This window comes from Epinephelus lanceolatus, chromosome 19, assembly GCF_041903045.1.
Source record: "Epinephelus lanceolatus isolate andai-2023 chromosome 19, ASM4190304v1, whole genome shotgun sequence".
Lineage (NCBI taxonomy): Eukaryota > Metazoa > Chordata > Actinopteri > Perciformes > Serranidae > Epinephelus > Epinephelus lanceolatus.
The window spans coordinates 28,827,858-28,843,926 of NC_135752.1; the positions used below are offsets into that span (position 1 = coordinate 28,827,858).

Here is a 16,069-nt window from a genome sequence, read left to right on the forward strand (position 1 = left end):
AAGGTACGTCTTCTTCTCTTTTCACTTAACTTTACGCTAAGTACATAACGCAACGATGCCAAACCATTTTTCTTTTCCTAAACTTAAACTACACAATTTTATTTTTTCTAAACGTAATCTACATAACCTACATAATTGTAGCTTCCCAAACGTGGCCTACGTAACTTTCGTAAACCTAACCTACAAAACTATGCTTTCCTAAACGTAAACTATATAACTTCATTTTCCCAAACGTAACCTGTGTAACTTTACTTTCCCAAATGTAGCCTACGTAACTTTACATTCCCAAACGTAACCTACGTAACTTTACTTTCCCAAATATAACCTACGTAACTTTCCTAAACCTAACCTACAAAACTTTACTTTCCTAAACTTAACCTATGTAACTTCATTTTCCCAAACATAACCTGTGTAACTTTACTTTCCCAAATATAACCTACGTAACTTTCCTAAACCTAACCTGCGTAACTTTACTTTCCTAAATCCAATCAACATAACCTACATAGCTTTACTTTCCCAAGTGTAACCTATGCAACTTTACATTCCCAAACGTAACCTACGTAACTTTACTTTCCTAAACCTAACCTACGTAACTTTACTTTCCTAAACCTAACCTACGTAACTTTCCCAAATATAACCTACGTAACTTTCCTATACCTAACCTACGTAACTTTCCCAAATATAACCTACGTAACTTTCCTATACCTAACCTACGTAACTTTACTTTCCTAAACCTAACCTACATAACCTACATAGCTTTACTTTCCCGAATGTAATCTACACAACTTTACTTCCTAAACCTAACCTACATAACTTTACTTTCCCAAACGTAACCTATGCAACTTTACTTTCCTAAACCTAACCTACGTAACTTTACTTTCCTAAACCTAACCTACATAACCTATATAACTTTACTTTCCCAAATGTAACCTACGTAACTTTATTTTCCCAAATGCGACCTACGTAAGTTTCCTCTACACCTACCTACATAACTTTACTTTCCCAAACATAACCTGTGTAACTTTACCTCCCTAAACGTGACCTATGTAACTTTACTTTCCCAAATGTAACCTACATAACTTTCCTAAACCTAACCTACATAACTTAACTTTCCTAATCCTAACCTACATAACTTTACTTTCCCAAGCTGAACCTATGTAACTTTACTTTCCTAAACTTAACCTAAGTAACTTTACTTTCCTAAGCCTTACCTTCCTAACTCTATGTTAAGTACAGTACAGGCCAAAAGTTTGGACACACCTTCTCATTCAATGCGTTTTCTTTATTTTCATGACTATTTACATTGTAGATTCTCACTGAAGGCATCAAAACTATGAATGAACACATGTGGAGTTATGTACTTAACAAAAAAAGGTGAAATAACTAAAAACATGTTTTATATTCTAGTTTCTTCAAAATAGCCACCCTTTGCTCTGATTACTGCTTTGCACACTCTTGGCATTCTCTCGATGAGCTTCAAGAGGTAGTCACCTGAAATGGTTTTCCAACAGTCCTGAAGGAGTTCCCAGAGGTGTTTAGCACTTGTTGGCCCCTTTGCCTTCACTCTGCGGTCCAGCTCACCCCAAACCATCTGGATTGGGTTCAGGTCCGGTGACTGTGGAGGCCAGGTCATCTGCCGCAGCACTCCATCACTCTCCTTCTTGGTCAAATAGCCCTTACACAGCCTGGAGGTGTGTTTGGGGTCATTGTCCTGTTGAAAAATAAATGATCGTCCAACTAAACGCAAACCGGATGGGATGGCATGTCGCTGCAGGATGCTGTGGTAGCCATGCTGGTTCAGTGTGCCTTCAATTTTGAATAAATCCCCAACAGTGTCACCAGCAAAACACCCCCACACCATCACACCTCCTCCTCCATGCTTCACAGTGGGAACCAGGCATGTGGAATCCATCCGTTCACCTTTTCTGCATCTCACAAAGACACGGCGGTTGGAACCAAAGATCTCAAATTTGGACTCATCAGACCAAAGCACAGATTTCCACTGGTCTAATGTCCATTCCTTGTGTTTCTTGGCCCAAACAAATCTCTTCTGCTTGTTGCCTCTCCTTAGCAGTGGTTTCCTAGCAGCTATTTGACCATGAAGGCCTGATTGGCGCAGTCTCCTCTTAACAGTTGTTCTAGAGATGGGTCTGCTGCTAGAACTCTGTGTGGCATTCATCTGGTCTCTGATCTGAGCTGCTGTTAACTTGCCATTTCTGAGGCTGGTGACTCGGATGAACTTATCCTCAGAAGCAGAGGTGACTCTTGGTCTTCCTTTCCTGGGTCGGTCCTCATGTGTGCCAGTTTCGTTGTAGCGCTTGATGGTTTTTGCGATTCCACTTGGGGACACATTTAAAGTTTTTGCAATTTTCCGGACTGACTGACCTTCATTTCTTAAAGTAATGATGGCCACTCGTTTTTCTTTAGTTAGCTGATTGGTTCTTGCCATAATATGAATTTTAACAGTTGTCCAATAGGGCTGTCGGCTGTGTATTAACCTGACTTCTGCACAACACAACTGATGGTCCCAACCCCATTGATAAAGCAAGAAATTCCACTAATTAACCCTGATAAGGCACACCTGTGAAGTGGAAACCATTTCAGGTGACTACCTCTTGAAGCTCATGGAGAGAATGCCAAGAGTGTGCAAAGCAGTAATCAGAGCAAAGGGTGGCTATTTTGAAGAAACTAGAATATAAAACATGTTTTCAGTTATTTCACCTTTTTTTGTTAAGTACATAACTCCACATGTGTTCATTCATAGTTTTGATGCCTTCAGTGAGAATCTACAATGTAAATAGTCATGAAAATAAAGAAAACGCATTGAATGAGAAGGTGTGTCCAAACTTTTGGCCTGTACTGTACATAACTGTATGTTATGTAAGTTACATGACTTCTTTATTTGCCTAAACCCTAACCTTTGTAACTTCACATTAAGTACTGAACTTTACATTAGTACATAACATGATGACTTTACTTGCCTAATCCTAACCTACATAACTTTACATTAAGTACATATCTTTAAGTTAAATACGTAATGTGACAACACCCAACCACACCAATCATAGGGATGCTAATTTGTTAGATATCATACGAACAGTTGTATGTGCATTTTTACAAGGTGTGAACCATTGTATAATATGTGGTAGGGAAATGTGCTTTAGGACTGAGGGTGCTAGGAGCAGATTTTTCCGCTAAACAGTGTGGAATAAATACAGGGCCGAGGCCATTTTCTCTGTATATACCTGTAAATCTGGTCATGATGAGATATGGTGTGACAGTGAAGTGCAGGGCTGCTCAGGTAAGGACAAACAGAACAAGGTGTATTGTTAGGCCAAATCTTACTGCTGCCACATACCAGAAATACTTTCAGAGTTTCATCCAGCCAAATCCATCTGTGCCTCCTCCTGCAGCAAGACGAGAGGCAGTATGACCTGTCAACGAGGCTCTGGCTCCCATCACAGCTGTTTATTGGTCCCGATGGGGACTCAGTGCAAGGAAACACCACCTAATGAGAGGCAAAGAGGCTACTCCAGGCTGGACTCTGAGGGTAAGAGAAGAACAAATAAATGTGGAAGAGGAAGATTAGTCAATAACTGCACTACGAGGGCACTTCCGTGTAAATGCATATTTCAGTTTGAAACAGTTTTCAACAAACAACCACTTCCATGGTTTAAAAACAAAATTTAAACCACAGACCATTTGCACTGGGATCAATCCAGCAATGATGCAACAATCTGTGACTTAAAATGTGGGTTAGGGGTGTAAAGTCAGCAGGCCAAGTGCCCTTTTCATACCTTGTACCCCCCTTCTTCCAGCTAGAGATGCGGCAATATACCAATTTCAAGGTATACCGTGATATGAAAGTTGGCGGTTATCATACATGAGTACATTTACCCCTCTACAATATTGAAAAAGAAATGCAACTGGACATTGAATCTCCCCTTTATTTTGGTTATTTTCTGGGGGGAGTCTTTTTAAACATACTTCCATTAACTAAATGGCGTAAAGTTTCAATTAAAGTAATAAAACATTTGTTCAACCAACAATAACCCTTCCATTTTCATTCCTTTAAGGGTCATTCTGACTGATAATAATATAAATTCTGTAATACTGTGATATCTTGACACCGCGATATTTTCTGAGACGGTTATCATACCATGAAAATCTTAAACTGTTGCAACCCTACTTCTGGCACCTTTGCTCGGACCGCACCCATCTTCAAACTCGGCCTTCATTGTGATCTCAGCCACACATCTGTAAAGCCTCGTGACTGAACAACCTCATCTCACCCTGAAGTTGTCGAAATCTGGCACTTGGGCAATGACTTAGGGCGAAAAAGCTGTCCTTTAACGTCTGAATGATAGCAGCTGGTTGCCGTTGTAGTTTAATGGCCCTTGGTGGTGTAAGGGTGAAACAGGGCGGGACACGAACGAAAGTGAAGGCGATGGGGAGTGGTGGTTGATGGGTCCAACAACTTCCACCTGAGAGAGGTTATAAAGCCAAATCTTGTTCTTTCTTCCTAAACCCAACCACATGCGTTTGTTGTTGAAGGAAAAAAACGACAATGTTGTACTGACATAGTGCCTTTATTTTGAAAGAGACTGTATGTAAGTGATAAATTTCCTGTAAAAACAGAAGTGTATTTTGAAAGAAGACAATGCATGTAACAGGCAGAACTTCAGACGGCGTCTCAGAACATCAACAACCAACATACCCAGGATGCTTTGTGTCGTATCTGGACGTGGAAAGTCCATGACCGAACGCTGATATGTGACGAGGTCGGAGTTAGAATGTGTTGGACTACATCTTGCACCGACACTATTGCGGCGAAAAAAATCTGTCCATAGACAGACAGATATATAGACACCTGGCAAAGTACAGCTTCTGTGGTAGTTTCCAGGACCACATTTTGACATGATGACACGCACAAATACAAAGATGTATGTTCATTATGTTATGCTTGGTAAATGTTACTGACATTTCAGGCTCTGTTTACTTGGGTGACAGGTGTGTCAGCCAGTCACAGTCATCTTATGTGCTGTAAGTTTGCAGGTGGAACTAGTGTGTTTATGAGGAAATAATACAGAGACTAATAGGAACTCATGCATGGTGTTGGGTGGTGTAGTGCTGGTTGCATGCAAGGACATGATGCTGCAGGGCTGATAGTAAACTCTCAGGCTCTAATCACATCATCAGTTTGAGCCTGAGGCTAAATATCAGATCTTTACGTCATCAGCTCAGCAGGCTCACGCTCAGATTATTGTTTGGTCGCTTTCATAAGAAGATGTGAATGCATGATGTAAAGATCATCAAGATAGGGTGCCAGCAGTGAATAAATTACCTCCCATCAGTGATGATTTATGGTTCATGTCTGTGCTTCACAGCTGCCTCTTTAACCTGCCATTCATCCCACTTTCTCATGTCACATAATATGACTTCTATAATAAATCATTAGTTCTTACTCAATCTGTGCGTTAGGAGTTTAAGCACACTCAAGCTAGAAGTGAACCCAACGTGCTGAGGACTATAACACGATCCTGCTGCATGCTGAGAGGTTAGTGGTGCGTGTGACTGCCGGAGCGTACTTGATGGGAATCACACTACAATAACACGCTCGATCCCGCTCGCTGGGGTTTCAGTTTTTACATGTTTGATCCGCAGAGGCAGGACATACCAAGCGTGATCTTGGCATGTGACCCCCGCCAGCTGTTCAGTCACCGTACCTCTGACCTCCAAACCCCTGAGAGTCGGAGTCAAGTCATGCTTGACTTGGTGGGGCCTGTATGAAAGGTGGAGACCCGGTGACTGAGGGATTGTATCAGAAGCATTAGAGCAACATGGTGGAAGAGCAGGTTGAAATTCCTGGATTGCCACAGCACATGCCACCAGTAATAATACTTTTCTTGGGAAAAGTTGAATAGTTACAAGTAGCATTACCCTCATCAGAAATTATTCAAATGTCTGTTAAAATGATAAAACCATGTCAACTTACTGTATATTCTGGTCCATCGCCTCGCTCCCGCAGTGACCCAGTGACGCTGACTCCCTGCAGCTTTCTGTGTGTATCCTGAATGCCAGGAAGGAGTGGGCTGAGACTGACGCCTTTCTCTCCTTTTATAAATCAGGCTTTATGAGTTGACATAGTGTCGTTTGTGCATTAGGCCAGCCCCGACTCCAAAACAATTCAAAGAGCAGTTTGTTGGTCTGGCCCTCGTTGGCACAAAGCACCTCATTCAGCCGGAGTCTGAGTGTAGGAAGTCATGTTTTGTCCCCCCAATTCTCTCAATCCAATTCACTCCGACAAAGCTTTATTGGCAGGACATTTTGATTTAGAATAAAGATGCTGGTAAATAATAACCCATGTTAAAAGTACTTCTATGTGGGACGTGGAATTATACTTATACTCATGTAGATAATGGCAGAAACAGTGATCTACTGATTTTTTTGTTTGTTTGTTTCGCCACCAGGAGACTCATCCACATCTCACATGGGGGCCAATTATTAGAAAACCCAAAACAGGAAGCCAGATTATTTTTTTTTAAAGTTCCACTAATTGACATTTTTTCATATTAACACTTTATTAACCCTTTGAAACATGGAGAAACATTCCTTTTCTCGTGCTGCTTTCAGATGCCCTTTTTAAAAGTATTTAAACCTTTGAACCCTGAGCATCATTGGTGCGATATCTTTCAGAAATATGAGAAAATAGGCAATGACCAACTTGGTAAGAAATGTCCTGCTTATTGCAAAATAATAATAATAATGTAATAATATACATTTAGAAAATTATTTTTAAAAAACTAGGGAAAAAGAAAAACTATATTTTTTTTATTACATTTTAAATTTATGTAGCAGAATTATTATGATTTTTAAGCACATTTTCTTTTTATTTTTTATTTTTGATTTCCTTGTTTGTTTTTAACTTTCTTTCTTTCTTTTTTAAACTAATTTTCTTTTTAATTTTCTCTTTTTACTAATTTCTTACTAATTTTTGTTTGTTTGTTTTTAACTTTCTTTTTTGACTAATTTTCTTATTTTATTTTTTCTTTATTTTACTAATTTCTTAATCATTTTTTTTCTTTGTTTTTAACTTTCTTTCTTTATTAATTTTCTCATTTTCAATTTTCTTTATTTTACTAATTTCTCACTAATTCTTTTGTTTGTTTTTAATTTTCTTCCTTGCTTTTTTTAAACTAATTTCCTTGTTTTTATTTTCTCTTTTTTCTAATTTCTTACTAATTTTTGTTTGTTTATTCTTAACTTTCATTCTTTTTTAAACTATCTTTTTATTTTTAATTTTCTTTCTGTTACTAATTTCTTACTAATTTTTTGGAGTAATTTCTTCTTTCGTTGCTCACTGCCTTCTTCTCATATTTTTAAAAGAAATCAAGAGGTGTGGTCAGGATTCAAATGGTTAAATCAGACTGCACAGTGTGATAGGTGTTCTGAACCAATTCTGCAAATTCTGCAGCTTCACAGAACTTTTTAGCCTCTTTTGGTTCATAGTTTTGGCTTCACTGCACATTTACTGAATCATCATCAACCTAAACTCACTGTACATCACCTGCCCAGCACCAAACCTGAGGAAGTTTACTGATGTTGATGCTATTTTTTAAGTTCTCCTGAGATCAAAAGTCCATGTGCCCTGTTTAAACAATCTATGGTCTAAAGTGCATGGGGCAAGTGCAGTCAGGGTGTGTCCAAACACTTTTGCTGCTTAAATGGCACATAATGTGGGTGCAAAATAAAATACAAAGGGCAAAAGGGTTGCATTTAGGCCCTTAAGGTGTTTTGGGACATAGCATGAATTCAACCAATCAGTGTCAACCCCCATTCCCTTTAAAAGCTGGGAGCACCTGCACCTGGTGGACTGCTATCTACAAGGCAGGTTTGTCAAACTGGAGAAGCGAGGGCGTTTCCTGCTGAGTGATGCAGTCAGACTGGAGTCAATGTTTTTAGGGGGACAGAACAGGGACCCCCTGCCACATATACTGTGTTGAACTTCATTGCACTTTAAACTGGGCGGATGGAGGTTCATATCAGTCTCAGGCTGCAGTCTTGACTTGTGTGGGTGAGAGAGGAAGCTTCACTTTCATGATGGCAAGTTGTTTCAAAAGGCAAAATATGTTGCATTCATGTTTAGGTGTATTTTCTGACATATTTTAGTTATTTAAAAGACAAATCAACACGTTTCATACAATTATCAAACAATAATTTGGTGGCCTCCCTGCAGTTACTCTGAGGACTCCCTAGGGTCCTCCTGTTGAAAACCTAGGCTGTAAAAGCAGTAATATCACTGCTGCACATATTATGGGACATCTAAGGGCATCAGTGAAGTTAAGCTGCCCCTCATTCATAAATGTGCACAGCATGTCTCTTAATGTAGAGTCAGACAGCAGCTCTGCTCTGCTCTCTGCTATGTTCACATTTTAGAGAGTGTTATTAATATTATCCCCAATAATGATGTATTATTTCACAAACCCACAACCCATCTGTGCATCCCTGTGTGTGTAACAAGCAGAGTGTATGTGTGATGTGAAAAAGATATTTGTAAGCCCAGATATTTTATCGTGCAGCTCCTCTGGACTTTTGAAATTAATTTTGAAGTTAACATACTAAAGGGATCAAATCGTGATAGTGAAACATGTCACTTTTCCGGGGTTGTGACATTCAGAAAGAATTATCCACTGACTCACAGACATGTCTTTCACAATGTAAGTCTACCGGGCCCAAAGGCATCACATGGTGAACCCGTAAGTTGTGCTTGTTGGGCTTCAAAGCCCAGCGCACTTCCTGGGGGCCTGTTAGGGATGCATTAACTTTTTCCAGGTTAGAATCTGCCTGATAGATGTTTATCTTAAAAATACTTGTTTAAAAACTGCAGAGACAAGGAGAGGCTCTTATTTGATGTAGCTTATTATTGGCTTGGCCTGGGATACCCTTCTCAGAACAAGAGGCTCAGTGCAGTTCCTCTCACAGCCAGCAGATGTCTCTCTTGCTTCACTGTCATGTATCAATCCAGCACAGGTTCATTTGCCTTAAGAGGACAGTGTCCAAAGTTCAGCCAAGTGTTCCCTACTGTGAACCTGCAGCTTCAGATCATGCACTTTATTAGCATTCATTAGCAGCAGAGAGTTTTTTAATCCTTCATGCAGGAACCTTTTAATAATCTTTGTGATGTGGGGATCAACTCTGGTTATGATTTTAAACAGAATATCCGGAGCGTTTGTTACATTTTCCTATTTTATAGTTCATACGTCAGTCTGGGAACTCCACCCTTGTCTCCGTCTGGCTCTCCTCCCTCTCCTCATCCTTCTGTCCTGCACCAGTCTCGAGCTCCAGACCTCCTCAGGGAGCATCTGAGGCATACCAGGACTCTGGAGGCCCGGCAGATGTGGATTCTTCTCCTGAGCTTTTAAGCAGCTGCTGTCTGAAACCACAGATCTGGTATGTTGATCAGATCTGGTTCTGGGCTCTCAGCATTTAGGATCTAGATCTGTAGACCTGCAGAAAGAGACTCCTGGAGTATGAGGGGGAGCCAGGTGCTGCAGCTGTCCCTTTTGTTGGTGGGACTATGTCAGGCCCGCCGTGCCTCTCCACCCGGTGGTCCCTCCACACCCCAGGAAGCAGGTGAGGTCCCTGTGTCCCAGCTGAGGATGCTGTCACTGGGACTGGCTCACCTGCTGCAGGGGGTGGAGGAGAACGCCGAGCAGCTGGAGCAGCAGGGAGAGCAGGTGGCGGCAGAGCTGGACGGAGCCACAGAGAGTCTGGAGAGCCTTCGTAAGCAGAATTTACAGGCAGGACGGACTCACAGGCAGGTGAGGAGGAATCAGAGCTCACAAGTCAAACTCTTCACTGTTCTCTGAGCCCACAGGTCCACAGCATTTTGTTCAGCTTACACATTCTTTGGAATTTGAGCTGAATTAATCTGCCAATAAGTTCCATGCTTATTCGATTATTCGCTCAGCCTGAAATGTAAAAAAATATGTAAAAAAAAAACACCCTCCTCAATTCTCTGTGGCCCAAGCTGATGCCATTCAGTTGCTTGTTTTGTCTGACCAGCACTCTGAAACCCAAATGTATTCTATTTTCGTACCACATGATTTTAAGAATAGCAGCAAATCCTTATAAAAAGAACACTTTCCTCACCTTATCAAGGTAACAATAAACTATATTCTGTACCCTCTTGTTTAAGAGCTATAATTTAAAGTCTGAGCTCTTTATGCTAAAAATATAAATAAATTAATTATATTGACTTTTAGTGCTGGAAATGTTAAAATCCTTAAGGGTAAATTTAAATTGCCCTTTTGCATGGATTTTTTTTTTTTTTTTTAGCTATTAATTGATTTCTATTTTTGATATTTTTGTATTTCTCTTGTTATTTAATCTATGACATTGTTTTTACTTATTTTATTTTACTTGTATTATTTTTATTCCCACTTTTATTTCTACATTTTCTTGGGTGCATCAGTCTCTGATTGATTAACTGTTTATATTTCTGTTGCACTTTGAACTGGACTAACCTGTGTAACAGGTACGATAAAAAAGATAACGTTTGGTTCATTTATTGATGGATGATTTTCTCAACTGTGTAACTTAAATTTCTAAATGGTGCACCCACTCATTGGACAGAGGCTCCTCAGTGTCTCATTTTGCACTGGTTTCCACAGCTTGCATTGAAAGCTGGTCTGGGCAACAACAACTTCTTTAAAGTGTAATTTTTCTATTGTTTCTTTGTTTGCACATGAAAAAAGGACAATACAATCATTACTGACAAATAAAAGAATAAGGAAAAAAGGATAGCAAATGAATCACAGTCACAGTCAGTGAGATGTTAGCTGGTTTCAAGCTGTTCCAGAGAGAAGGACACAGTTTAATGGTACTGCAGACTGGGAACACGTATAAGTCAAAGAGAGTCCTTCAAAGACTGTGTAGGACATGTAGCCCAATTGTAAGAATGGCACTGTACATTCCTGCAAACCATGGATACTATACATTTTTACATTATTTTGTAGCAGATATGTTGAAACTTTACATTATTTTATGTGTCAACAACGCTGTGGTTAATGTGTGGTTATGTTCAGGCACAAAAAATACTTGGTTATGGTAAAGAAAAGATCACATTTGGGCTCGAAATACCTGCTTTTCGTGGCACTAGCCCCAGTCGAAACACAGCAACGGGTGGCTAAAAAGCCGCTTGAAATGCAGCGAGGATTCACTAACAAAACAATCAGGGTGGTCGTCTGAGGTCTGAAACAGTGGTCTGCAGCTTGGCAGGCATCTCACCTAGACACACCATGCACCATCCTCTCCTCCTCTAGATCAGATAGACAAGGTCAGCTCATGTAGTGTGTCACTTTAGAAATGTTGATAATACGTACAAAATGTACAAATGTAATGTTTCCATGATCTGTAGAAAGGTACAATGCCAACATTTTCTTCCAGGACAGGGCTGGAATATGAGTCAGCTTCTGAAATTAATTGCCAAAACTTGGAAACCACTGGGAGATACTGTATCAGCAACATCCAGATACTGTGACACATATCATTGCTTTGAATAAAGAAGTGTGATGTTCTGTCTTAGGTGAGGAAGGACCTGCAGATACTGAGTGCCAGAGGGGACAGGCTTTGGAGGGCTGCCAGAGATCTGCAGAAGGGGCTGGAGGATCTGGAGAGGGAGCAGGGAGCCATGCAGCACCGCATGAACCAGATCCTGCAGAAAGTGAAGAGCCTGAGCGATCCGAGGTCAGTGGGTCGGACTCAGCTCGACATCAGATCCGTGAAGGTGAGAAAAAACCAAGAACTTAACCAATAAACAAACAGGTATTTGTCTTGGTGACACAAACCGACATTTGGCCAGTAAGTTGGTGGCTTTTGTTAACATGTCAGCAGACATGACAGATTTGCCTGTTGCAGGTTATCATGGATAAACAGGCCCGACGGCTCGCCAGTCTGACCTCAGAGGTTTCAGCCCGAGACAGAATGATTGACAGGCGCCTGCAGCACATTGACCACCTGGAGAAATGGGTAAGTTTGGGCTTACAAATTATTCTCTGACATAATTACTTTAATTATTATACTATTACTATGATTATTTTATTTTATTTATTCATTCATTCTTTTATTTTATTTTATTTTATTTATTCATTCATTTATTTTATTTTATTTTATTTTATTTTATTTATTTATTTTATGTTAATATTCATTTATAATTTTATTTATCTAATTTAAAAATTCTGAATTTTAGATTTTAGAAAAAAGAATAAAGGCAATACTCAAATATTTTTCCATAATCTCTTTTCTTTTTTTCATACTTATCCAGATATTATAATTATTATTATTATTATTATTATTATTATTATTATTATTATCATTACAGAAATAATTTTATAATTTTAGTGGTGGAAATGAGTCATGATATATAATAATAATGATAAAACAATTAATTTTATATTGTACATTGTATCTAAAATGTTGCATTATAATCAGCTTTATATAAGAACATAAAATGACACAAAGATTCAAAAAGAACACAGATAAAAGGTCAGAAAAATATTTTTCATAAAGAAACAAAAGAGAGATTTTCAACCAAATAAAATCAATAGTAAAAAACAGCATGTACTGTAGGCGAGGTAAAACACAGTAAAAGTTTCCAGCTCAATAAGATGAGCTCCGAGTCTTCTTTCAAAAGTTGTGAGTGAGGTGGACACTCTCAGCTCTGAGAGTCTGGAGGCGTGTGAGCTAAATGCAGCATCGAGTGGGAGCAGAACACAGAGATCTGTCAGGAACAGGAGCTGTGAGGAGTTCACTCATGTAGTCTGGAGAGAGGCCATAAAATATGATGAAGAGCACCTTCAAGTCAAACTACAGCTCAGTGGGCAGATGTCAGTGTGCTGCTGATACTGTATGTACAGCAGTTTTTGTGAGGATCCTGGCTGCAGACTTTCAAGTAATGAGCCCTGATGGATGTGCTGCACATAAGTCTTAGCTATCTGTGGTTTAACAATAATGCATTTCTTTATTTCTGACCTCTGTGTGTTTGTTGCAGGTGTCCGCGAGGCCTCCAGCAGCACTGAGAGCAGATTCTGACTCCGACTGTGTCTGATGAGCACAGCTGCATCAACACAGCCGCTCTGAACTGGTTCATGACAAGACTTTGTAAGGCTGACAAAATGAACTGTGCTGAATCTCACCAAAGGATCTGTCACAATCAAATTCAACTCTGCTGTGGGTTCCTCTCCAACATAAATGTGTCAAATACAACATAACACAAACTGTTGTCGGTGTGTGTGTTGTCCTTAACAAGACACGCCTCTGTTTAAAAATGATTCAGAAATAAGACACTCCTCTTCCTGAGTCATTATGTTGAGGCTATGACTTCCATAATATTGTGGTTGACGACGGCGGTGAAACGCCTTGTGAAGATACACTTTGCTCACACACACCCAAATAAACAGACGCACACTGAAGTCAGAGACACTTTCATACATAAACACACACTGCTGAGAGTTTTCTGACCAAGTTATAAGTCGTTTATGTTTTTGTTTGTGTGTGTGTGTGTGTGTGTGTGTGTGTGTGTGTGTGTGTGTGTGTGTGTGTGTGTCTGTGTGTGTGTCATTAAGTTGATGGGTCACATGTGCCATAATGAACACTGTATAATGTTGAGTCATGTTCAGTGAAGACAGAGGAGTATTATTTCAGTAGTTACAATAAAAGTAAAATATTCAATGATTGTACAAGTGGTTTATGTTGTTCTGTAAGTCTTCATACTGTGACATAACATACTGATTACATCACATTTTTTTGGATATGTTCATCTAAATGTCGTTACAGGTCAATATCTCTCAAGCTCAAGGCTGTCTGGAGTTATTAGATAAAGACCACTTTTACACAACAACATCTGTTTACAGGTTTTGGGACGTACTGCTGCATATGTGTATACAAATAAAGTTGTACGAACCCTTCTGTGTCTTTAGAGGAAGCTGCTGATAAATTGCCTCAAATGATGTCACCTGAGTCAGCGTCAGTTGGGGTGAAAGACTACGAGACTGAAAATGAAAGCTAGCAGCTCGAGGCTACATTGATAGCATGACACACTTAGATCTCTGATCGAACTGTCAGAGGTCAAGCTGCATTGTGGGTAATGTATGCACCAGGTTTTGAAGGAAGGAGAGAAGAAGATTACATAGAATCAGTTTTCATCATGAGTCTGACAAGGTTAGGGGCCGCACACATGCTGCACCCGAAAAGCGTGAGGTCAGGCGTTGGGTGCTACTCTTGGACCTTCTCTGTGCCAGCTTTCAAGAGCACGCCGGCAGATTGCATCTGAGGTCGCTAAGCAACTTCAACAAGCACCGATTCATGGCCTATATACCTGAAATCCTGAGTGCAGAACTGATCTTCCAGGCACTGTTTTGTAGGTGTGTATCAGGCCAAAAATATCGTCCGTGGGGCAGATGTAAAGCTCTGGGCACTAAAATGATTAACATCTTTTTCATATTTACCACCGACTGATATTCAAAGAAGAAGGGAAAGACATCTGTAGGCTGTGATTGGTTGGTCCTTGTCACATGACATGCAGTATGCACTGCTGTGTTCCAAATGTTGAATCCTGTTCATCTCAGGTCACAACTTCATAGCACATTTCATACACAAAGGTAATTCAAAGGCTTTGGAAAATGCATTAAAAAAGACAGTGTAAGATTTTTACATTTAAAAAGAAATTAAACAGAGAAACAATACTAGACCAGTGGTTTCCAACTAGTGGGTCACGGTCTAAAAGTGGGTCGCAGGTCCATTTTGAATGAACCGCAAGTAACTCACGAAGATGTCAAGTTTGTACAAAACACATTTTATTTTTAAGTACAGTGAATTTCTGGCACAAATCTTTTATTTTGAAGTGCTGTTTCCTGCTGTAGAGGGAGTGAAAACTGACAGCTGCTTAACAGAGGCAGCAAACTAGCTTTATGACCCAGCCAACGCCAAACCGCTGAACATATTAAACTGTGTGGACCTTGAACTCATGACTAAAGAGAAATCTAGACCTCATAGCTGGACCAGTAAGAAAGAAACCACTGTACTAAACTGTGAATACAATGACATGGGCCAAACTCTAAGTGCAAGGTTGATAAAATTGAGTGTTTAAGGTTCAGTCGAAAGTGGAAGAGAACTTAAAAGTTTTTAACTTATTAAAAGTAGCATAATAAAAGACAATCAGAGATGTAGGCCGGCCCTAAAGCGCTGAAAGCTTTATAAACAAGCAGCAGTTTTCTTGGTCTTTGTTAGCAGCAACATGCTAAATGAGCTAAAGTCACCAGAGTGTGCACACTAGACGTGGCTGTACTGTACTGTAGGTGACTGTAGGTTTACTATCTCTTGTGTGTGGACTCTGCAGGTGTATTATATGGGGGGAAATAAATATGTGTTTGTACTCAGTATCAGCTTATGCTTAATATTAAAGGAACCTGATAGGGACCTCCCTGCTTTTAGTGTTTGCTGTTTGCCTGAGTGTATACTTACATGTATTCAGCTTGCTCAGTTCAATTCAGTTCAATTCAGTTTTAATGTCATTCGCTTTTTACAGCAGCATACAGTGAACGTACTGTCATAACTCCAAATCCAGGTGCAGTACAGGACATGTAGCAAACGAGAAATTCAACAGGGACGTGACAACATTAAAGTGCAATAGAGGAAATTGCAAATACTCATGAAAATAAAAATAGTAAAGTGCAGAGGAATAAATATTGCATAGTAATAGACTAATTAAACAGCACAATGATGACCTGGATAACAATTAAAATTAGTTTCAGAGTATATTAAAACCATACTGTATGTAGACACATGTTCGTAAAGGGTTCTGTTTAAAAGTTTCAGAGCGGTGGCCTGACATGACTAGACCTGCCACGATAATTACCTTGTCAGCTGGTTGAGTTCAGCAAAATTAATCGAGGTCATGTCCTCAAGAATGCCGTCAAAGTTTGGCAGGGTTTTCCCCGACCATTATGAGACCTGGTGACAGCGCATAAGCTGAATGAACAGAGAAAAAAAATGCTGAGACACGTTTTGC

At 39.7% G+C, this 16,069-nt stretch overlaps 1 protein-coding gene across 1 annotated transcript; it reads left to right on the top strand.

The window, feature by feature from the left end:
- Positions 1-9,110: 9,110 nt before the first annotated feature.
- On the top strand, positions 9,111-13,739 carry LOC117270010 (uncharacterized). Its single transcript, XM_033647414.2, has 4 exons — positions 9,111-9,821; positions 11,588-11,788; positions 11,920-12,030; positions 13,052-13,739. The coding sequence occupies exons 1-4, from the start codon at positions 9,531-9,533 to the stop codon at positions 13,106-13,108; spliced, it is 660 nt and encodes a 219-aa protein (XP_033503305.2). The 5' UTR covers positions 9,111-9,530; the 3' UTR covers positions 13,109-13,739.
- The last annotated feature ends 2,330 nt before the right edge of the window (positions 13,740-16,069 follow it).